Source organism: Notamacropus eugenii, chromosome 5 (genome assembly GCF_028372415.1).
Source record: "Notamacropus eugenii isolate mMacEug1 chromosome 5, mMacEug1.pri_v2, whole genome shotgun sequence".
Taxonomy (NCBI): domain Eukaryota; kingdom Metazoa; phylum Chordata; class Mammalia; order Diprotodontia; family Macropodidae; genus Notamacropus; species Notamacropus eugenii.
Window position 1 is genome coordinate 44,498,206 of NC_092876.1, and position 25,087 is coordinate 44,523,292.

At 45.6% G+C, this 25,087-nt stretch overlaps 1 protein-coding gene across 2 annotated transcripts in view; it reads right to left on the bottom strand.

The window, feature by feature from the left end:
* Positions 1-1,044: 1,044 nt before the first annotated feature.
* Positions 1,045-25,087, bottom strand: part of GPR153 (G protein-coupled receptor 153) — a 28,120-nt gene continuing 4,077 nt past the window's right edge. For both annotated transcript variants that reach the window (XM_072608700.1, XM_072608701.1), the window contains 5 exons: positions 21,536-22,062; positions 16,591-17,020; positions 8,110-8,299; positions 5,915-6,099; positions 1,045-4,116 (listed from right to left, as the gene is read on the bottom strand). In XM_072608700.1, the coding sequence (XP_072464801.1) occupies positions 3,325-4,116; positions 5,915-6,099; positions 8,110-8,299; positions 16,591-17,020; positions 21,536-21,891 (1,953 nt within the window). In that variant the 5' untranslated portion in view covers positions 21,892-22,062 and the 3' untranslated portion in view covers positions 1,045-3,324. The remainder of the gene's footprint in view (positions 4,117-5,914; positions 6,100-8,109; positions 8,300-16,590; positions 17,021-21,535; positions 22,063-25,087) is intronic.

Sequence of the window (25,087 nt, forward strand, 5' to 3'; positions counted from 1 at the left end):
TTTATATCTACTCAGTTGTGTCCGTACTGTACATTCGCACACTGTTTTGAGAGTGAGCGAGTACAACCTTATCTAACCTATCATACCTAGCCAGATGCAGACCATACTTCATATCCCACACTGCCATCCACCCCAGGGATCTTGCCACGTGCCCTGTCTCTAATGACAACAGTCAAATAAACAGTATCATTACTTTTGGGAGGACCATAACAATCCACTGCCTTATGGCTCCCTTTACCACTTCCTAGACCAAAACTTCCTTCCTTGCCCCTCTCTTTCCCACAGGGGTGGATTTAGGTTCCTTTAAGACACAGACAATCTCCCTTTTGTACTTCTATCTCCAGCGCTTGGCACTTGGTAGGGGTTGAAGAAAGGATTTTCAAGTTCAATGCCCTTAATAGGATGTAAATTCTTTGAGGGTTTTTCTTTTTTGCTTTCATATTTCCTTAACAGACAGTAGGTACTTAATGTATTTCCCTAACACACAGTAGGTGCTTTGAATAAATGTTTGTTGAATTGACCTAAGCCAGAGGTAAAGGGGATTTTGCTGAATGTTAGAGGAAATAGATTGGAGAATGGGAGGAAGGGAGGAGGGTTCAAGTTCAGACTTAACGCTGGTAGTGATTACCTCGAATTCCAGTGACGGAACTGGCTCTGGTTATAAGGGGAACCAATCAGCTTGCATCAATTTGTCCCCAGCTAACTGGGATCAATCAATTGGTTCCCAGAAAACCATATATTTTCTGGACCTTAGATATGCTTTGAGGTCACTGTGGTATAGTCAAAGAGGACATGTGACACTTACTACTGATGTGACCCTAGGCAAATTACTTAATCTTTCTAAGTCCCAGTTTCTTTATCTGTAAAATGGGAAGAATACATACCCAGAAGACTGCTATAAAACAACATACTCTGTAAATTTTAAATGGTCTATTATTATTAATTCAATGGGCATTTCCCAATATGTTTCATGCAAGATGATTTCTCCACTTCAGGACAACTGGGGTAGTTAGGGGAGCATGAAGCCAGGCCTATAGAGCCAAATGCAAACCATTCGGAGTGAGTTTTATTCAGTCCTGTACAGAAGAGAATTGGCAAGATGTCCCCTCCCTCAAAAAGAAAGAAAATTATAAACAGGTCCCCAGTGCTCCCCACTTTAGGGTAGGCAAAGACAAATAAATCACTTTGGATAGACAAACCAGTAGAAAGACATTTGGGGTGCATCAGACAACGTGGATGCCACAGACTCTTTACAACTGCAAAATACATACACACAGCACACTTTGAAGAAGTAGTATGAGCCCCATAAACACTAGAGTGAACATCACGGTCATTGTGCAAAGGAGGGGGGTCCGAACCTGGAACCCCAAATGCGACAGCAGCCCCTAGCTGGCCAAGGCCTTGGCCTCTCCCCACCCACCGATGGGTATTTCTGCCGGAGTTTTAATGTCTGATTTCAATAAGATGTAAATGCCTCCAGTTGAATGTTTAAGATCCTTGAAGGGAGGAAAGATTTCTTTTCCTGTTTTTGTATCACCAGGGGCCCAATATGGCACCCAGCTCATAGCAGGTGCTTAATAAATAAATGCTCATTGGATGAGATTTGTTTTTTTTAAAACTGTGTAAAAACTGGGTTCAAGGAGATGGGATTTTGTGCCCCGACCGCATTAGCCTCCAAGTATTGCCACGTGACTGTTTTGATGCTATAAATGTGTGTGGAAAAATAGACAGTATTACAAATTTTAAATAATTGCTTAAAGCCGTATCTTTCCCCTCACCATGGGCTGAAGGGAAGCAGGAAGCAGTCACTTACCCCAAAGGAGGTTGCTGACTGACCAACATGTGTTCAGTCCTTAAAGGCACAGCAGCATTTTCTGGAGAGGTTCCTCCAGCTCTAAGAAAATCAGCCATAGTCGGATAGCTATTTACAAAGTGTGAGTGTGTGTGTGTGTGTGTGTGTGTGTGTGTGTGTGTGTGTGTGCATGTGTGTGTGTGTGTCCCCACCCTATACCCACCCTACCCCCTGTATTGTGGCTGCAAAGAGTGACCTGAGAAGTGTGGTCTCTCCCAGCAACCAAAATCCCTAAACTCCTCCCTGCTCAGGAGTCTTTCTAATTGCTTGAGAAGGAAAGATTCAGGGCAGTCTTGTACAGGTCCAGCTTCCATATGCCACTCCCCACCTCCTGCCCCATCTTGCCCTTGGAGATGCTGCTGGGCTTGGGCATCTCTGCTCTGATTTGGGGTTGAGACCCAGGAAGTCTTGCAGTGGTCTGGAGCAGGAAGGCCTGTCCCCTGACCTTTGAGCCAAGTCAACGTGGGAGAGGAGGACTGAGCTGTGGACTGCTGGGAAAGGCTCCCTGGAATGCATGGTCCTGGAAGGCATGGTCCTGGCCTAAGTATTGCTCAATGCCCTGGACACCCACTGTCTTTCACACTCCCAGCTGGCGATCATGAGAGGCAGTAGAGAACACAGATATTGGATATCTGGACAGTGCACTTCCCCATAGCCCTCTGGGATGAATGAAGACTGGAGATTTTCATTCTCCCTAGATTGACCATCCCAACTATTACCCCACTGCCCCATTCTGCACACACAAAGGACGTGAGTCCTCATCACAGCCCTGAGAGTTAAGTAATTAGTATCCCCTATCCATCCCAGAAGGGGAAACTGAGGCAGAACAGGCCTGAGGCATGTGAGGAGGGAAACAGGTTTGGGCTTTTGCATGCCCCTGTGCTTTTAGAGATCCCAAAGGGGACCTTTTCTCTCCTTCCACGGCCCCAAGGGGTGAGTATAAAGGGCTGAGGGAGAAGGGGAGATCTTCAGTTAGTTATGGGTCACAGTGGAAAATGGATAGAGCAGAGTGAAAGAAGGGAGGGGAAAAGGAAGGGGAGATGGGGGTGAGAAAAAGGGACAGGAAGAGGGAAGGAGGAAGGAAGAGAAAACCTCATGCTCTTGTTTCTACCGCATGTGGGATTCTCGGTTGCAATGCCAGGCTACTTGGTGCCAACTCAGCCTTCCCCTCTTCTCTCTTGCAGATCTGAGCTCAGTCTGCATGCAGCAGAGGCCCTGCCTTCTGCCCTTGGTTCCTGGCCTCCTGGGTTCTGTGGTTCCTCCATCTCCAGCTGGGCTTCTTGGTGGGGAGGGGGAAGGAGAAGAGAGAGCGATTCTTTGGTGTTTTTACTCAGCTCCGATCACTCCAAGGCCAAGGCCTGTGTAATAGCAGAAGAGGAGAGATCCAGAGCCCATTATCATGTCTCCCCCTGGGCCAAAGGAAGGGAGCCTGGGAGTGAGGGGCCAGACACACACTGCCCCTCCCCGATCCCCTAGGAGGCCGAGCCCAAGGAGTCAGAATGTAGGGTGATGTACCCCGAGGACTCAGAGGGAGAGCTCAGGAAGCTGCTGTTGCTGCCTTTGCCCCCCACTGGCCTCAAGCTCTCAGAGTCCCCCCAGGAAGCACTCAGGCTCATCCGAAACCTTTGGGAGTCTGCGTCCAAGCCAGTTTGGTGGGCCCCTGGGAGAGGAGAGGGCTCTTCACACGCAGGGGCCTCGCAGAGCTCAATGTGGATGGAGCCCTGGTGACGTCTGTTGTCCACAGGGAAGAAGCCTGGGGCCTGGAGGTCCCTAGCCTGGAAGGGCCCTGGCAATGCCAAGAGGCAACCTCGACCCTGGCCAGAGAACCGGCGCAAGGCCTGCGGCTCCTTCCCAAAGTCCGTCAGGGTGAAGCGGGCAGAGGGGCAGCCGAAGCTGTCAGGAAGCACGGAGGCTGAGGCCGAGCGCACTGGGCTCCGGAGAGGGCTGGCCAGAGGGGACTCGTCAATGAAGCTTACCACCTCCTCGCGGCTAAAACAGGCCAGGTCCTGGCCACAGACCTCATCTCGGGGGAAATGGCGCAGGGACAGGAGACTCTCTGCTGACCTCCGACGCTTTCGGTAAGGGGTGACTTCTGAGAAGGCCAACAAGCTACCACGACGATGATCAGACGGGGAGGGCAACACCAGGCGGGCCAGAGTGGTCATATCTTCACTTGATCCCCAGGGACGGTGCAGATAAGCAGGCAAGGGGACTGTGGGCCACATGTCTGTCTCATCATGGGAGTACCGCCTAGTGGGAGGAACCTAGAGATAGGGCACGGTAAGAGAGATGATATAGGTCCCTGGATACTTCTCTCCCATCTACCTATCTGTTCTCTCTCTGTCTCTGTCTCTCTCTCTCTCCATCCATCCATCCATTCAACCATCCAACCTATCCATCTATGTGTATCCATACCTCTGTAATCCCTCTATCTCTACATATGTATCTCATTTATCCATCCATCCACCTATCTACTCTATCCAACCATGTCTATCAATATCTTTGTAAACCATTTCGATATATTTTTTCTTCTGATTTCTTTCTTTTTTTGGTTAATTTTAATTTTCAACATTCATTTCCACAAGATTTTTGAGTTCCAAATTTTCTCCCCATCTCTCCCCTCCCCCCACCCCAAGACAGAGAAGATTCTGATGACTCCTTCCCACAATCTGTGCTCCCTTCTATCATTCTTCCCTTCCTTCTCTTATCCCTTTCCCTTCTATTTTCCTGTAGGGCAAGACGGATTTCCAAACCCCACTGCCTCTATATCTTATTTCCCAGTTGCATGTAAAAATACTTTTTAACAATTGTTTTTAAAACTTTTGAGTTCCACTCTCAATATATTTAATCTACCTACCCATAAATCTAATCTATTCATCCATATCTATCGATATCTCTCTAATCCATCTGTCTCTCTCCAGTCCATCCATCTATCCATCTATCCATCCAGGCTATCTACTCATATCTAGTGATATCTCTCTAATCTATTTATCTCTCTCCAGTTCATCCATACATTCATCCATGTAATCTATCCATCCATGTTTATTGATATTTTCCTCTTCTATGTCTATCTATAATCCATCCATCCATCCATCCATCCATCCATCCATCCATCCATCCATCCATCCATTCCATCCATCCATCCATCCATCCATCCATCCATCCATCCATCCATCCATCCATCCATCCATCCATCTATCTATCTATCTATCTATCTATCTATCTATCTATCTATCTATCTATCTATCATAGAAGTTCTTAACCTTTTTTTTTGTATAGGCAGTCAGTGGTGCAACGGGTAGAGCACTGGGCTTGGAGTCAGGAAGACCTGAGTTCAAATTCAGCCTCAGACATTTAATAATTGTGTGACTGTGGGGCTCAGTTTTCTCAAATGTAACATAGGGATAATAATAGAACCTACTTCACAAGATGGCTATGAGTATCAAATGGCATAATATAAAAGAAAAAAGACTTGGCACATAGCAGGTGCTATATAAAATGATTATTCCCTTGTACCAGGAACCCCTTTGGCATTCGGCGTGGCCTTTGGATGACTCCTTCTTGGAATCATGTTTTTAAATGCATAAAACAAACTACATAGGATTACAAAGAAATCCTATTACACTGAAATAGTTATCAAAATACATTTTTTTTAAAGCAACCAAATTCGTGGCCCCCAAGTTAAGTTACCTGATCTAAGGGGAAATAGAATTAGCTAGGACTGGGAAATGGAGGCCAGGATTCTAGTGCTGTATGACTTGAGAGAATATACAGGATCTGTTCCTAATTCCTAGGAAAGGAGTGTAATCTGTCTTTGGAAAATGAAATGAGTATGGAAATAACTTTCAAGAAGGAACATAGTTTTCAGAGAGGAGAGATAACCCCTGGGAGACAGCAATTCCAGTAGTCTAGGCCTCAGTGGGCAGTGTGGGCCCCTCCCTTCCTTCCTTCTTCCCTCCTTTTTTTCCTTCCTTCCTTCCTTCCTTCCTTCCTTCCTTCCTTCCTTCCTTCCTTCCTTCCCTCCTTCCTTCCTTCCTTCTTTCCTTCTCCCACTCTTATTACCTGAAGATACTGCATCTTGTCCTCCTGGATGGGCTGCAGGGGATAGAGCTGAGGGATCCCCCTCTCCAGGGTAGAGAAGTCATACTTGGCAATGTGGTCCAGGGCAAGGAAGTCACCTCTGTAGCTGTAGTCAAAGGGCCGCTCGTACATCAGGTCCGTGTGGAGTCCCCCATCCAGGCTGGTCTCTATGAGGGGCAGAGGCTAAGAGCTAAGCCAAAGGCCTTACAGAGGGAGGGTGACCCTGGGGTTCTGGAAGGTCATACTTGGCCACTCCCCCTTCCCCAAACTAGGAAGGACCTTTTACCAATAGGAATCATAGGAACTGAAGAGATCTCCTCAGTCTGCAGAGGAACAGATTACAAGTCCTGGATTGACGTGGGAACGTAGCTGGGGAGCTGGGATTGTGTCATGGAATCATACATTCAAGAGCCAGAAAGGAACCCCAGGTATCACTACCAGGACTGGTAAGGAAAACCCCTGGGAGTTTAGAATAATTAGTTTAAGGAGAATTAAAGGTAAAGTGAGGCAGCTCCCTGGCTGAGCCTAGTAGAACATAAGCTACACCTAGGCAGCTAGGTGATGTAGTGGGTTAAGTGGGGAACCTGGAGTCAAGAATACCCTAGTTCAAATCCTGCCTCAGATACCTACTAGCTGTGTGACCCTGAACTAGTCACTTAACCTGTGTTTCCCTCATTTGAAAATTGGGAATAATAATATCACCTACCTCCTAGGGGCTTTATGAGGGTCAGATGAGATAACAAGTAACGCACCTTGCAAATCTTAAAGACTCATTAAAAAAGTCTAGTTACTACTACTACTTTCTATCTTTATATCCCCAAGACAGCGTCGGGCACACAGTAGGTACTCAATAAGGCTCAGGTTAGGCGATCAATTTCAGTGGACCATTAAATTTGGGTTTTTGCTATTTTGAAACCTGTACTTCAAAATCATTGGTTCCCTTTGTAATCCCCTGTATTTTATTTTGTGCATGATTCTGAGAAGGGGGCTCCTATGTAAGGCTTTTCCTGATTCCCCCTGCTACCTCCCTCCCTTTTTACTCTGTATTTTTTTGGTTCACAATTTGTATTTATTTATTTGTGCTGCTATTAACTCTCAATTAGCATGTAAACCCCTTGAGGGTAAGGGATATTTCATTTTTGTTTCTGCTTCTCCAGTGCCGCCTTGTTAAATCCTGGCTGAGGGAAGGTTTGCTGAATTAATGTCTTTTTTCCATGAGCCAAATGCTCGTTTAACTTGGGCTCAAAAGCACCTTCTGAATCATCAGAAAGGGGTTAGATTATGATGGCATTCTTCCAGCCTTGCGTAGATCTGAGAATCTAGGTTAGAATGGGTGAGCTGCGTCTGGTCGCTATGGTAACCCTCCATTGACCAGAAGATTTCATTAACCAGAATCCCATTCCCTGGCTGAGCTCAGTAACAGGGAGCTAGTGGGGGGTGAGGCAGAGGGATGTGCAAATGAATATCTTCATCAAATTGGCTGAAGACCTAAACAACCTGGACAATGAAAGGCTTCCTCTGGTTATCCAAGGGAAGCCTGGAGGGTGTTTGAAGTTCATCAGCACACAAAGAATCTATGGCTATTTCATCCACCATGTAACTACCCAAGAGTCTTCTCTACAGTATTCCCAACCAGTGGTCATCCCACCGCTTGTGGACTTCTAGTGGGGGTGAAATTGTCAGAGGGGGACATTTCTGCTCAGTGTCCTTGGGCTGGAGGGATTCTGGTACTATCAGGAGGTGATTTATTAGAAATAGGGAGATCTAATGGAAGAGGCCATGGTGCTGGACTCAAAGGAGTCCACTCCAAATCCCACTCAACATCTACTATCTGTGTGACTTTAGGCAAGTCACCTAATTTCCCCAAGCTCTCTCAGTTTTCTCACATGTGAATGTAGGAGTCTGCCTACATAGCTTCTGAGGTCCTTTCTTGCCCTGGATGCAGGATTCCAAGTCCTTTCTCCTCCCTGGGCCTCAGTTTCCCCATCTGTAATATGTAAGTGTTGGACAAAATGACCTCTGCAGTCCCTTCTAGCCTGGATACAGGAATCTAAGTCACTTTCCCTCCCTGGGTCTCAGTTTCCCCATCTGTAAAACAACCTCTGATCCCCCTGCAGGACTCCTGGGTCGCCCTGCTGACCCCAATCTCCCAGGCTCCCTGGAGCCCCACTGCTCACCCTCATCGGTCTCATCATTGGACATGAGGGCCACACACTTTTCCCAGACGGCCTTGATGTCAGCCCGATAGCGGTCACAGGCCCACAGGAAGAGGGGCAGCAGGAGGGACTGCACCACTGAGCACCAGAGCATGCACAGAGCCATCCAGGTGTAGGAGGTGTCTGACTTGAGGCTGGTGAAGCTCACCACCTGTGTGACGACAGGGGACAAACCTTCAGTGGCCTGGTCACAGAACCGTCAAGGTACAGTTCTGAGGTGGTCACTGTTCTGTTCAAGAAACTCCAGTAGCTCCCACTGCCTCTAGGGGAAAAAGATACAAACTCCTGTGTTCATCCTCTAAAACCTTTCCCATTCTGGCTCTGACCCACCTCTCTAGGCTTTATTATACATTATCTTCAATCTTGCCAAGATGACCTGCATACTGTTTCCTACCCACAAAACTCCACCTCTCGCCTCCATGTCTGCACAGGTCAGAGGCCCTCCCTCCCTCCTCTCTTCCACCCCTTAAAACCCCAGCTCCCTTCAAAATGCAAGCTGGTCCCACCTTTCTCACTAGGACTCTACTGATCCCTGAGGCTGAGACACTCAGAGCAAATGAGAAAATGGCATCTTTTCTGAAGTGGGGTGGGTGGGGTTTGGGGACTTTTTTCCTGTATATTTAAAAAAACAGACAAAACTGTTTTCCTGTATTCCAAAAATATTCAAAATATTTTTATATATTTCAAAACTAGACAAAATAGCTTGATATATTTAAAAAAATACAAAACATTTTGTACATTTCAAAAATATATATATTTTCATACTTTCAGAAAGTAGACAAAATAGTTTTCATATACTCAAAAACATATCTCATATATTTAAAAAATACACAAAATATTTTTGTGCATTTAAAAAATATAGATTTTTCACATTTTCAAAAAATAGAATATTTTCCATGTTCCAAAAGCAAACATATTTTTCATATATTTCAAAAATAGTCCAAGTATTTTTCATATATTAAAAAAACACAAAATATTTTGTACACTTTGAAAAAAATTCATACTTTCAAAAAGTAGACAAAATATTCTTCATATGTTCCAAAAACAGATGACATATTTTTCATTTATTTCAAAAATTGTCAAAATATTTTGTGCATATATTTAAATATATATACGCAAAATATTTTGCACATTTCCAAAAATAGGGACGGTATTTTTTATATATTTCAAAAAATAAAATATTTTTTGTTCATTACAAAAAAATAGACAACATTTTTTGTACATTTCAAATATACATACATGTACATACACATACAATGTTTTGGGTTTTTTTATATTTCCCCTTCTGGAGGTTCCCAGGCACTCTAGATTTATTTTGTTTTTACTTCTATGTGTATAAATCCACAATAGAATGGAAGTTTTTTGAGAACTGGGAGTGTTTTGTTTCTGCTTTAGATTTCCAATGCCTATACAAAATATTCTGTCCATAGCTTATCTGTCCACAGACCTTGTTTCCTCCATTAGACCGTGAGATCCTTAAGGGCAGGGACTCTCTTACTTTTCTTGGTATACCCAGCTCTTAGCCCCAGCACACAGGAGGTGTTTAGTTAATACTTACTGACCATTGCCTAAAACGGTGGTTGAGACACGGTAGTTGCTTAATTTATGCTTGTTCTTTGATCCCTTCTCCCATCCCCAGAGTTCCATAAAGAAGATTCATTCAGAAACTAGGATTTGAGTCTTTGATCCATCAGAGCCCCACCTCACTGTGTGATCCCAGTGGTGTTTTGAATGCTCTTGGACCCATTTTCCCAACTAAAAAATTTGAGATGAGTAGTTTTTCAGTCACCTTGGTGATCCCATTTGGGATTTTCTTGGTGAAGATATTGGAGTTTGCCATTTTCTTCTCCAGCTCATTTTACATTTAGCATAAAGTTAAGTGACTAGCCTAGGGTCACAAGTGTCTAAGGCCAGTTTTGAACTCCCCAGTCTTCCTGACTCCAGGCCCAGCACTCTATCTAAAAATTCACCTTGCTGCCCCTCATCGGCAAAAAAGGGGGGGTTGACAAATCCCTATATACTTCCCTATCAAATGAGATAATATTCATCAAACACTTTATATATTCCTGGCACATAGTAGGTACTTAATAAATTTGGTCCACTTCCCCATCCTCCTTATGCAAGATAAGGTCACAAAACTGACTGTGCTTTGAGATCTTTGGGAAAAAGTAACATATGTGGTGCAAGCCCACAGTGAACTCTCCCCAAACAAACTTCTGTATTCCTTCTAGAATTATGGGATTTAGGGCTCCAGGAATCCTTAGAGATTATCTGGTCCCATCGCTTTCATTTTAGAGATGAAGACACAGATGCTCACATGACTGATGATATTGACATGATATCAATGATCTGACCACGGTCACAGAGGAGTTGTGAGTGGTAGAACCAAGCTCCTCTCCCCAAGATATCCCTGGGATGTTACCAGAAAGGGCCGTTATGGACTCTGTGGTGCAGCTCTCCTCTCCTCCAGCAAAGAACCTGGGCATGGGATTCTCTGCAGCTAAAAGGACAGATTAGTTTCAGAACCATTTTTTGCTTTGTGAGCAAGATGACTGAATGAAGGGGTCTTAGCTAGAGGGATCTGCTCCAATCCCTCATTTTAGAGAGGGGTCAGTCAGTCAACAGATGTTTATTAAGTGCTCACTGTGTGCCAGGCACTGTGCTCGACACTAGGAATATTAAAAAAGGTAAAAAGATAATCTCTGTCCTCAAGGAGCTCCCAGTCTTATGAGGGAGACAAAATGGAAACTAAGACCATGCAAAGAGTTGAAATTTGAACCCAGGACTTCTGACTTCAAATCTGGTGCTATTTTCGTTACATAAGGCTTCCTTCTTACTCCACTTATTGGTAAGATTCATTCATTAGAATCAAAATTACAAGTGCCCATAGGTCAGAGGCATCATACTTCAGCAGAAAGAGTGCTGGCTTTTTAGTCCAAGGACCTGGGTTCACATCCCAGATTTTCTACTCCCCAACTGTGTGACCTTGGGTAAGTCACTTCCATTCTCTGGGCTCCAGCTTCCTTGTCTGTAAAATGAGGGGCTTGAATAAATGAACTCTAAAGTCTCTTCTAACTTTAAATCTGTGTGTCTTTCTCTCATGACAGGAAGCTAAGTGGAGCTGTAGAACATCAGGCAGGAAGATTCATCTTCTAGAGTTCAAATCCAGCTATGGACACTTACTGTGTGACCCTGGGCAAGTCATTTCACCCTATCTGCCTCAGTTTTCTCATCTGTAAAATGACCTGGAGAAAGAAATGTCAAATCACTCCAGTATCTCTGCCAAGAAAACCCCACATGGGGTCATGAAAAGTCAGACACAATTGAATAACAACAACCAAATCTCTCTTTAAGCTTATGGTGTTATTTAATTTTTCCTAATTACTCATGAGTGTCACTTGATCTATAGCCAAGAGAACTGGGCTAGGCACATGAATAAACTAGGCATGAATGAACATCTGGCCAGTGATTTACTGGCCATCCAAGGCATAAACACATTTGCTCTGGGGAGCCCTGGGAAGAAAGCTGGCCCATTCCTTGGAGCTTTTGGGAGCAGGGTATCTTGGTTATGCACAAGGTGAGCTCTGCCCACAGACAAGGGGAGCCCAGGTTGCTTTTCTACTGACTAGAGAAAACTCTCACTAGTCGACTTGAGGCAAGGCCTGATTACTCAAGAGAGAGTCCCCCACTGGGAGGGGGCAGGGTGAAAAGTAGGGGAGGCTACATCAATCCCTGGATCCAAGACAGACAGAAAGCTTGCTTCCTTTCCCCATCAGTCAGCCAGGCACCTCCCCCAGGCTGCTCCTAAATGCTAACAGTATCCAGATGGATTGCCTTTGGGCATCTGCAAAGTTCTTTTCCTGACCCGAAACTTCACGGTATGAAACAATGGTCCATCTTTCTAAAGCTAATATTCTATCCATCTGGCTTTGTCTCTGAGTCACAGAACATCATGATTTCCCAAGAATTAAAAGTGATTATTGCCCAGACGGCAATGGAGAGGCACATGCTCGATGCATGAAGACTCTCCCTCTCAGTGCCTTGACATGGGCTATCCCCTGTGCCTGGAATGTTCTCCCCTTTCTTACCTCCACCTCTTAGAAATTCTGACTTTCTTCAAGACTCAGTTCAAGATCAATCTTCTGCAGGAGGACTTTCCTGGTCCTCCCACCTTATACTTGAGCCTTTCTTTCTATGACTAGCTTCTACCATTCAAAAGAAAGATGAGATGTGCAAATTTAGAGCCATCTCCACTCCAAATGTTCATATGGACTATTTGCACCCAACCCAAGCCTTCAAACTCATATCGGTCTGATCAATTGGACACACTATGCCTTGTGATGTCATTTTGGTCCTCTTTGAAAAGGAAGGACAATACCAACCTTCTACCAACCATAGCGCTCTATCTTCTACCTCTGTTTCTTTGCAATGAATGTGGCGCATGCCTTAGTCCTGGAATGCATTTCAAATGACAGGGCCTCCCTTCTTAACTATCTTCTATTTAACTTTCTTGTGTTGTTGTACAGTCATTTCAGTCATGTCTGAGTCTTCGTAACCCTATTTGCGGTTTTCTGGGTAAAAATACTGGAGTGGCTTGCCATTTCCTTCTCCAGCTCATTTTAAGATGAGGAAACTGAGGCAAACAGGGTGAAGTGACTTGTCCAGGGTCACACAACTAGTAAGTGTTTGAAGCTGGATTTGAATCTTCCTGCCTCCAGACCCAGCACTCTATCCACTGCATCCCCTAGCTGCCTCAACCTCCTTATATTACTTTTGAGTATATTTGTTCTTAGTGAGAGTTGTCTCCCCCAACCTCCTTCAGAGAAGGGTTATTTCATTCTTTGTGTTTATATCCCTAGTGCCTGGCACAAAGCATTTGTGGATTGGTTGACTTGTATGAACCTGTGTGCTTACATGTTGTCTCCCTCATTAGAATGTGAACTTCTCTAGGGTAGACACTGTCTTTGATTTTTCTTTAGCCCCCCCCTTACACTAAGTACAATGGCTAGCATGCAGAAGGTACTTAATAAATGCTTGTAAATCAACTGATTGATGAAGGAATGTGAACAGGCTACAACAGATGAAAAAGGACTCATGAAGGACAGCACCAGAGAAATGTATGATGGAAAGGAAGATGGCCTGATCACCCAGGAAAAGTGAAGTTAGAATGATGGATGCCCATGGTACCCTTGTGATACCAAGGGAAAGCAAAGAAGGTCCTAGTATGTTCAGATGGGGAAGGGTCCCACAGTAAACCGATGGGAGAACATGGAACAAGAGTCTCACAAGATGGGCAAGGTTTGGATGGGCAAAGTTTGGATGGGCAGTGATCTGTATTGGTAGAGGGAATACCCATAGAAATAAACAGATCCTGAGGAGTTTCCAAGGTCTATGCCTGATCTTTTTCAAACTATATCCATTAACTCACAACAACTCTGTGCAGCAGGCAACATTAGCCCCATTTCAGCAATGGGGAAACCAAGGCTCCGACAGGTGACCATTGCTCAGGATCGCATAGGTGGGTCCATGGCAGAGCTAGGACTAGAATTCCCAGTTCTATGCTTCCTCCTAAACATATTATCTTCTAGTCACTGACCTACAATTATCAGTTGACCAGATTTTGATTGCCAAAGGTCTTTACCTTTCTTAAAATAAAAATATATTGATATCTTTTATTTTTATATTATCTAGATTTCCCTTTTTCCTTTTCCTTCTTTTAGAGGCAGCTAAGTCACCTAATGGATAGAGCACGGGACCTAGAGTAAGGAAGATCTGAATTCAAATCCAGCTTTGGACATCTACTAGCTTCACCTCTGTTTGCCTGTTTCCTCACCTATAAAATGGGAATAATAAAGGACCCACCTCCCAGGATTATCATGAAGATTAAATGAGATAATATTTGTAAAATTGTTTAGTACAGGGCCTGGCACATAGTAGGTGCTTAATAAATGCTTCTTTGCTTCCTTTCCTCACTCCTAGAGAGCCATCCCTTATAATAAAAGATGGGTCTTACTTCTTAAAAACCTATCAATTTAAATTTTTTAAAACCCTGATTTTTTTTCTGCTCCCCGCCCATGTGCTCTCCTCCCAGGTTCCTCCTTCTTCCTGGCTCCCCATCTTTGCTTCATTCTAGCCCATTAGCGCAGCTCTGTGTCAGACATTTAGTCCCATTTCTAAATAAACATAATAGTTTCTATCAGAACACAGAAGGGCTGGGAATTCTTAGCTCTCAGACCTTACACTGGGGATTTAATGCTGGAAGTCACATCTGAGGCCATAATGGATATGATCGGAAAAGTCAACAAGCATTGTTTTAGCACTTACTTGTGCTAGGTTATGGGCTCAGATAGACAGTAGAGGTCAGAAACTCGTGGCATACTAGGACATCATGAAGAATCAGACACAGTTGAACAACTCAATAACAGGTTCCAGACACTGTGCTAAGCGCTGAGGACACAGGTACAAAGAATGAAAAAATCCCTACTTTCAAGGAGATTCTACTCTAATAGGAAAGACTAGAAGGTCATCTAATAAGATCAGTACTAGTTCTCCAAGAGCAGACACCAGGTTTGTGTCCATACATCAGCCCAATGCTGAGAGGGGATGGATGAGAGGGGATGTGGAGAGGGCTAGGGATTCTGAACTACTATCATTGGGAGAGCTCTATCCCAAATGTGATACTTTGAAGAGCCTCCCGCCCCTGCAGTAAGCCCCTGTCCCCATCCCAACATCATTCTAAAAATGACATGGAGATGTGAGGAACAGAGTCCACTTGACCTTCCTAATTTCTCAAGGGGAGATCTTTGAGGAGAGCCAACTAAACTAAGGGTTCTTAACTTGGTTTCTGAATCCCCAATGGGCCTGTTGATAGATTTCAGTTAACCATTGGATTTGGTTTTTCACTATTTTGAGACCTATATTTCAATGTCATTGGTTTCCTTTGTAATCCTCTGTATTTTATTTTGGGCATTTAAAAAACATGATTCTGGGAAGGGGGGGGATATAGGCTTCATCATGGGGGCCATGATACAAAAATGAGGGCATTCAACTAAATAGTCTGTCAGGTCTCTGGCTTTGCATGACTTAACCTCTCTAGATCTCAATTTCTCCTTTTATAAAATGAGAGGGTTGGACTCGATGGCTTTTGAGGCCCTTTCTAACTCCAAACCTAAGTTTTGCATTTTTGTCCGCATGTAAATTACTTTTCCTGCAGCTGTTGCCACTGATTAATTCAAGACGACAGGAGCTAAAATCAGTTCATCCAGACCTACTCCACTGTTTCCCTGCTGCTCGGTCAATGCAGGGGTCAGAGGCCAGGACTGGGCTGCCAGGCTGATGGAGAGACTGACTGAGGCAGAGGCCCTCAGGGAGCGCAGACCGATAGAGGCCAGCTTCTACAGTCCTATGCTTTTCACCCCATGCCACCCCAATCCAGGTCCTTTCAGCCCAAGGCTGTGAACCAGCTCATTCCTGGACGTTGCCCAGGGAGTAGAAGGGAGAAGGGGACACTGTCTCCTTCTGAAGCAGAGTGAAGTCTTGTTGGTTCATCCCTTCCCCTTGATGGGTAAGAGCTTTTCATCTCTTTACTGGAGATGAATCTCTAACTGGGACCATTGGCGATGAGTTGTGTCTTTTTAAATGTATCACTGTCTCCAGGAATCTGCTCTCCTCAACACCTTTAAAATAAAACCCCAGACTCAGTCTCTCTTCCTTCTCTTTTCCAAGAATCCTTCATATCCCTAGCTCTGGCTCCCTTGAACTGCTAGGCACCTAGTTTTTCCTCCGGCCACTGGGGAGGATAAGAGCATTCCAGACTCAGGAGGGATCTTAAAGGTCATTTGGTGCCAACCCCAACCTCTGTTCCCCCCCAATCTGCTACCTTGGACAAGTAACTTAACTTCTTCGGTATTCAGTTTTCTCATCTAAAAAACGAGATTGCCCATAAGGTACCCTTTAGCTCCAAACGTGTGATGCCTATGTGATCTACGTAAGTCATTTAACCTTTCTGGGCCTCAGTTTCCTCCTCTGTAAAATGAAGGGTTGTACTAGATGACTTTAAAGGTCCTTTTTAACTTTAAAATTCTTTGATCTTTAACATGGTTCATAAATGTGAGTGATTAATGTTGCAGGGACCAACGGAGTCACTAACTGTCCATGAGCCGTTTTCTTTGACAACTGTATTTCAATAGAATTGGTTTCCTTTGTAAACTTATCTTAGGTCTTAGGGAAGACTTTTGAGGCATCCCAGATTTTGTTCTATGTGTGATTCTGAGATAGGATCAATTGGCCTTACCAGTCTGCCCAAGGGGCCCATGATCCACAAATGGCCAAGAACCTCTGGCCTAGAGTAAAGATTCAGAGCTACAATTCCAAGAACCAAAAGACTCCTTTCCACCCACAGAGATGGCAGCCCCACCCTCCATCCTCCAGACCCCAGCTCACCAGCACAGGGAAACCCATGAGGCAGTCATAGATGAAGACAATGCCAGCTACCAGGCATGTGATCTGCAGTGAGGTCTTGATCGGCTCCGAACCATCAATGGAAGAGCGGCGCTTGCCCTGAGCATCCTCCACCACAATGGTTGGCACGTTGAACTTGTTGCGGTCCAGGTTGTGGCCGGTCTGGAGGGACAGTGTCTGGAAGAGGGTGATGGCAGTGCAGACCACCCCCATGGCCACGCTGCCTCCAATGAGCAACAGGAAGCACACCCCGAAGCCCAGTCCAATCTCAGTGACAATGAAGCGGCAGTCGTGGGCATAGAAGCGTTCGGTGGTGTCATGCCAGCCCACAGCAGGGAGGGTGGACAGGATGAAGGACACCATCCAGATGCCCATCACTGTGTGGACCGCCTGCTTCTTGGTGTTACTCAGCCTGCCAGGGAGAGTACAAGTTGCTCAATCACAGGGTCTCTGGTGAGCCAAGGGGGAGTGGAGATGGCCATGCCAAGCCCAAAACAGGACCCAAACCTTGACTCCTTCCCACTTTCACCCAGGCCCTGAGAGTGGGTGGAGTTTAAAAATGTCCTTCCCTTAATCTCTGACATGGGAGGACATCTACGACAATTTTTAAAAAATCCACAGTCTTTTCTGATCTTGAGAAGTGCTGTGGAAAGAGGTCTGGAGTTAGAAGTCCTGGGTTCAAATCTTGCCTCTGTCACTTACTCTCTGTGTGACCTTGGACAAACCACAGTCTCTCTAAGTCTGTTTTCCTTTCTGCAAAATGATGGGAATGAAGAACTCCACAGCCTCTGACATCCCTCCCAGATCTAAAGCAACAATACTAGGATCCTCTCTATGCCTCAGTTTCCTTTTCTGTAAAATAAGGAGGTCAGACTAGATGTCTTTGAAGGGCTTCCTAGGACTAGAACTATGGACTATATGACTGTCCTGTGCCTCAGTTTCCTTCTTTATAAAATAAGAGGTTGAACCAGATGACCTTCTAGGTCCACAGTTATAACCCTAACAGCATCCTCTTTGCCTCAATTTCCTCCCATGTAAAATGAGAGGAGCTGAATAAGCACTGTCAATGACCCTAAATTTATTCATAGCCATGTCCACACCATCCACTGCCTGGTGAGATTCAAGAATATTAGTGCAGGATATATAATCGACATCACACTGCTTACCATTTTAAAAGGGGGAGGGGAAGGGAAGGGAGGGAGGAAGAAAAATTTTGTAAAAATAAAATCTTGTTAAATAAATCTTGTAAAAATAAATGCTAAAAAACTGTTCACATATAATTGGGAAAAAATAAAATATTATTAAAGAATTAGAAAAAAAGATATGAATGCAGGAACAAGATCATGCTCATATGGGAGGGTTAATGTTTACAAAATTGACTCCTCCCAACCATGTGAAATAGGAGGAAGGAGAAGCATTATTCCCATTTCAGAGATGAGGAAATGGAGGCTCTCAGAGGTAAAGTGAAAGCCATAGAGCTATGAAGCATCTAAGAGGACAGCTTGCCCAAGGCTCATACAACGGTGGTGTTGGAAGTAGAATTGAGGTCTCCTAGTCTACCACATCATGACCAGCTGGATGGCCTGTCATTCACCGTGAACAATATTCCTGGCATGAAATGTGGTAGGTCTCCCCTCTAGACAACCTCTGGGATAAAATGTCTGTGCTCTCCTGTGTTTGAAAGAACATGGGGCCTGCCCATCTCCTCACTTGGCAAGACAAAGACCCAGGACCCTCCCTCCCTCCTTTCCCCCTGGCCCCACTCTAGGCCCAAAAGGAAGGGTCCCTTGTCATATCTCCTGCTCCAAAAAATCCTCCCAAACTCCTTCAGTCTTCCGACAGTGACTAGCTCTGTTCCAAATGGATTTTATTCAGTCCCTTCAAAGGACAGGACAAGAGGTTGGCTCTTACTTCCCTCAAAACCAGAGGAGGGAAGGAGTGGCTCCTTTCCCCCTCCCTCCCTCCTTCCAGCAGCTGGGGGTGGGGGAGCCTGGGCCCCTCTCTGCCTCCCAGGGTTCTCAATGGAGCTAGCAAAGGGCAGGCACCCACATACCAGTTACTGGCTCCAGACAGTGCAGATGTTTCCCTATGTAGGTCAGAACTCTCACTGTATACAGTTAATGTTCACCATCCATCAGTAAATTAGTCAACTGGGTCTGGTTTGTTAGCTTAACTCTTCATTAGGGATGATTAGCACAGAATAAAAGGGTTAAGAGCCTCTCAAATTAGTTCTGGGGCTAAGAGTAAACACAAGAGTAACTTATCACTAGATTATGCTTAAACTTTTTTCTGGATATGCCAAGGGTACGTAATGAAGACAGCGGCCATCAGGTAAAGGGCAGAAACTGTCCACATGGAGATCTGCTGCTTTTCTGAGCTCCATCTTAAGCTGGGCGGGTGGCACAGTAAAGGAGGTGTGAGCTTAAAGAGGAAGGTGGGGAACGGTCATGGACCACCTCCATCACTGTCCTCTCTGATTCTCTGCCCCTCAGCACAAGCCTCTTTGTTTTCATTCAGGAAGACAGACAATCCAGCAGCCCCAGCTGCTCTCTGGCTGCCTGGGGACCACAGCCTGGCAGTCTAGAGGGTGGCATCCATCTGGGACAGCTATCCACTTCCCTGTTCTGTGTAGGTACTTTAGGATCCCTTGGGTCCCTTCAGGTTAGCCATCAACATCCACTGTGATCTGTGACTATGCCGGGGCTTCCTCCCTCAGCCATAGGTCGGAGTCCTAGAGAGACCTGGGATGACTTCCCTTTCACCCAGGGCTGGGGCCTTCACAGTGGGGCTGAATCAGGAGTGGGCATGGTGAGCTGGCTCCAGAAGCCAAGAAATCAGCACAGGACAGCAATGTCTTTGTTTCGTCTCTATCTCTAGTGTGTTGGATTTAAATGGATTGGATGAGGAATTTAAGTTGTCATAATAAGATTGAGGTTTTGGCCAGACAGGTTGAAACAAACTATATCTTGTCTCCTGGTTTTTGCAACAGTTAGTAAGGTCATCAATTTAGGTCTTGAAGAGACCTTAAAAGTCAGTGAGTCTAACCTCCCTCCAATCCTCCCCCCCTGCCCAATGCAATCCCATATTTTACAATTAGGGAAACTGAGGCACGGTTAAATGACTTGTCTAGGATAACAAAGCTAGGAGTGCAGAACTTGAATCTAGGTCTTCTGGACTCCATAGCCAGTGCTCTATCCACTTACTGTAGCTTTCTTGCTAGTTTTAAGCTCTTTGGAGTCTGATGTTCCACACAAAATTTGATACCAACCTAGCCTAGATTCTAATTTACCCTTGTCTGTTTTCAATAGTCTGAAACTGTACCTCTCTCCAGCTAGCCTCATGACCAGCATGGGGTCAGCCTGGGGAATGGAAGGATGATGGATGCAACATCCTCTTTACCACCTCCCTGCCCCTCTCCTTTACCCTACTAGATTCTCAGATTTCTTCCAAGGTCTGAAGCTAATACAGTGGGGCCTCATTAAGAAAGCTTCAGTCCTCCACCCAGCCTTGAGTCACTCATTCTGTGAGGCCCTCATTGTATAAGGAAGGTTCCATTGTATAAGGAAGGGCAGAGGGAGTATTCAAAGTACCTTCCAGCTCTGTCTCATTTTAAGGTGAAAATAATGATAATATTAATAACAACGGGCACATCTACCATTTTAAATGTATACACGTTATCTCATTTTATCCTCACAACTACCTCAGGAGGTAGGTGTTATTATTATCCCCTCATATTATCCTCATATATTATATATATGAGAAAACTGAGGCAAACAGAAATTAAAGTGGCTTGCCTATGGTCATCCGGCTAGTAAGCATCTGAGGCTGGATTTGAACTTCAGTCTTCCTGACTCCAAGTCTAACATTATCTACTACACTTGTTTTCTAGCTTATAAATCACTTTCTTTCCAACAGTCATATGTGATAGGTAGTTCAAGCACCATTATCATTTTGTAAATAAGGAAACAGGTTGGGAGGAAGGGATTTGTCCAGAGATGCACATTTCTCGTGGGGAGACTTGAACCCCACATAGTTCTTTTGTAACTGAGGTCTTTTGTTTACCAAACATAAATTTCCCAGATATATTTTCTCCCCTTTGGACCAATGGCCATCCTTTCCCACCTCCTAGTGAGCCCACCCTTGGACAAAGACTGAAAAATGGGGAGAAAATGGCAGTCAATAAAACCAACTATGTCAGATAGTCTATATGCAATAATCTACATTTAGTCTCCATCTATACAACCAAGAAAGACGCATATAGCGGACAAATCAGTGGCTCTGGGGTTGGAGGATCTGAGTTCAAATCCCATCTTTACCACTTACTACCTCTGTGACCTTGGGCAAATCACTTAGCCTTCCAAGCCTTGGTTTTCTCACCTGTAAAACGAGTGGGTCATACCAGATGGCCTCTGAGGTCCCTTCCAGCCCTAGATCTGAGATGCGACCATCCTTCAAGTCTCCAGGGTCAATGTTGGTCATCATAATTGCTGAGTTTTACATAATCCCTCACTCACCCCTCCACCTGTGCATGCACCTACATGTATGATAGAAAAGAGGCCCACACTGCAAATCAGGAGCCTTTCCTGGGCTCTTGTCCTGAATCTGCCAGTCATAAGCTACCTAATGTCAGATAAGTCACTTCCATCTCTGTGCCTCAGTTTACTCTTCTGTAAGATGCCAGATGGGGAAAAGGCTCCTTCTAGTTCTAACATTCTATATGTAGAGATGACATGGAACAGTGCTGAACTAAGGTGTAGAGAAGGCCTGGGTTTACAACCCACTTCTGACCTAGGACAAATCACTTTATGTCCTCAGACCTCAGTTTCCTGACCTGTAAAGTGAAAGGACTAGAGTCGAGGGCCTCTGAGGTTTCTTCCCAATCTAGGTGTATGACCCCAGGTCCCCTTTCCAAGGCGCCAAGACTCACCGGTAGTTGACTGGCCATCGGACCATCCACATGCGATGGTAGGACAGAGAAGTGACCGAGAAACAGGTGACCAGGGTGAGAGTATAGAAAGTGGACACAAAGACTTTGCAGAGCCCTTCATTCCATTCATAGTCAGAATGCTGACGCCGGAGCTGTACCACCGAGTACATGGTGATGGGGATGGCGATGTTGAGCATGTGGGTGCCGGCTAGTGTGCACAAGAGGAATTCCAGTGGCTTCCATTTCTTCTGCTTGGCACTGACACTCAGGATGCCCCACGCATTGGCCAACAGCGAGACCCCAGCACAGGCCAGCCAGGCCACAGCGTTATTGTGCAGCTTCTCCTCATCCTTCATGGTGCAGGGCTGGGGCCGGGCCACAGGCCCAATGGAGCTGGATGCGGATGGATGGACAGAGGACTGGGGGCAGCAAGGACATCCTCCAGTGGAGCCCCAGGGCCCCAGGGAAAGAACAGAGCCCTTCACAGGGGGCTGGTCCCAGGCATTATGGACCACAGGCTAAGGGACCTGTAGGGATGGAGAGAGGGTGAGTGCTCTGTCCTGGCCAGAAGCCCTGGCTCCAGCCCCACAGGACCATCCTCAAGCCAGCCTCTGGTTACCCTCCTTTGGGCTCAGCCTGAATCTTCTGACCTATCTCTCCTAAACCCAGCTTGAGATGGCCAGCCTGAAATCTCCAACCAGAACCTTTTGACACATCTCAAAGCCCCCAAAGTCTTCTATGTCCAGCTCCCAAACTCTGACCCACTTTCCTTTGCACCAAACTTGGAACCTCCAAATCTGCTCCCAATGTCTCCTTATGCCCAATACAAAATTCTGACCTAACCCTCTCATACCAAACCCAGAACCCCCTAACCCTGCCCCTTATACCCAGTCTGAAACCCCTGATTTTTTCCCTTTTGTACCAAGCTCAGAACTTCTAAACCTGCCGCTCCTGCTCATCCTGAAGTCCCTTCTCCCTCGATCCTGCCTTTCATGTGTAGATTGACACCCTCAGGTATCCCCTCTGCATCCAACTTGACATACCAAAGCTGGGCCCACTTTTGAAGTCACAGTCCTCAATCTTACCCAGCTAGGCCACTCACAGTGAGCACAGAGCCTTCAATCTGCCCCTTACTGTCCATATTAAGATCTTGGCCTTGGCCCCCACCCCTTTCCCATCTAGTCTGACATCCTTGACAGATTCTCTCCATCCAGAATAAATCTCCCAAATGTGCTCTCCCCACCTAGCACAAGGTATGTCACCTGGCACCCTGCACTAAGCTCATAGACTCTGATTCAAATCTGACCCCTTCAAGGCAGCCCCTTTCTGCACCCAGCTTGAAATCCCTGACCCTACGACCCTTCCTCCTCAGCTGGACATTCCCAGAGCCCCTTCCCTCCCTCTAGCCCCAGAGCCTGGCAATGTATGAGCACCCCCAGCCTGTGGCTCTCCTCTCTGCTGCTCTCAGCCCATTCTCTCTGTTCTCATCCAGAACCTTTCCCCTAAGTACTTAAAATACTTGCCTTGGCCAACTGAGTGGACCCACCTCTAGCAAGTGGCCACAGAGCAGAGGAGGGAAAAGGGTAGATGGATAAGTGTAGGCAATCACTCATCCCTGCCCTGCTGCCCTCTGGGGCAAACCTAGAGCACTGTGCTGTCCATACCATTTCTAATTACCAGGTCCTACCGAGGCTCTCTCAAGCCCTGCCTCCAAGTGCTATTCGTTCAGATTTTCCAAATCCCATCACATCCCCGGGGAGATGCCATCTACCTGGAAGAGGGTCATTTGTCTGAAGTATCCTGTTGTCTCCTGAGCTCAAGGACTTAGAGATGGTCAGCCATCAGCAAGGGGACTACAATGGACTAAGACCCCATCCTTTCTTCTTATCAAGCAGACGTAGGCTCAGGAGAGGCAAGAACCCAAACAGTGAGGCTGGGGTGAGGGGGGAGGGTTTTAGAAGTAGGAAGTGTCCTCTCTCTGATGAGCAGCTCACACACAGACAGCACACTGCTTCACAGCCATGGATATACTCAGACCCCTCAGCTACAAGCAAGGAAGTGTGCGCGCGCACACTCATTCTCTCCCCTCTCTTTCACAAACACATATTCTGTCTCTTTCTCTCACACACATGTTCTTCCTCTTCTCTCTCTCTCTCTCTCTCTCTCTCTCTCTCACACACACACACACACACACACACACACACACACACACACACACACACTTCCATATTTTCTAGGACTGCAGTACTAGCTAGATCAAATGGGACAGACCCCTGCCTCCTTTCTTCTCTGGGCTCTGTCTCAGCTTTAGCCCACGTTTCCTTCACAAGTACCTTCCTCACAACTCCCTAGTCAATAAACATTTCTCTAGTTCTTCCTGTGGGCCTGGCTCTGTGCTAAGCACTGGTTATACGCAGAGGCCTTCGAGGAGCAGCTGGGCTACTGGAGCTCTCCCATGAGCTCAGACTGCAAACCACGACGGTCTGCCGAATGGAAGGCAAGACCCCAGAGTCTAGAATTCTTCCTGTCAGTAAAGCCACGGGCGTCAGTGTGCGGTCAAGGGTGGAAGAAAAGACAGAAGGGGGAGAAAGAGCCAGGGAACAGGAGGACACACAGCTGGTATACACAGAAACATCCCCCTGGACTGTGTAAGTTCACAACTGGCCTTAAGGCTCTGAGTCCAGTCTGGGTTAAAATGTTAATACGTCTGGGGAAACTTTGCCCTTTTCAGTCCTTTGTACCACAGTGTGAAGGAGTTTATAAAATCCTTTCCATGTAATCCCACTCTTATTCATTAAGTACTTATCCTACATATGGCACCATGCCAGGGGCTGGGACCTTCCAGAAGGTGCCTTCTCCCAGAAGGCTGTAGCATGAACATAAGCAAATATGTACAAAGTAATTTTAAGAGAGACAGAAAGAAGATTAAAGAGAGGGGTTAAGGGGATATGGATTCAGGAAAACCTCCAGGCAGAAGAAGGCAGCTGAGCTTTGCTTTGAAGGAAATCACTGTTCTAGGATGCCATCCCAGGCATGGGGCACAGCCAGGGCAAAGACAAAGGGATAGGAGGTCAATTTAAAGAGAAGAGATGACATGTGAAGGGTCCATTATAGGAAATAAGACTGGTGTGGCACAAAGATGGAATGGAATATTATTTCTATGCTATGAGAAATGAGAAAGATGAGGGAATTAGGGCACGAGGGTATGTATGATGGATATGAACTGATTCTGAGTGAAGAAACAAGAAAAATGAAAACAATACATCTGGTGATTATAACAATGCAAATGGAAAAAAAACACTAACACCAAGCCAAATAACCAAGTTTTGACCTCCCACCCCAAATAAGAAAATATATCTCTCTCCTTTCACAGGAGGGTGGGGGCCTATGGATGAAGAATACTGCATACATGGTTAGAATGGATTGATTTATTTCACTGTTTTTTTCTGAGCTTCTTCTACCCTGACATACATCATTCCTTTTAAAATCTTTGTTACAAGGGCAGACTCAGCACTTATATACTGAGCAATGAATGTGATGGAAACAAAAATG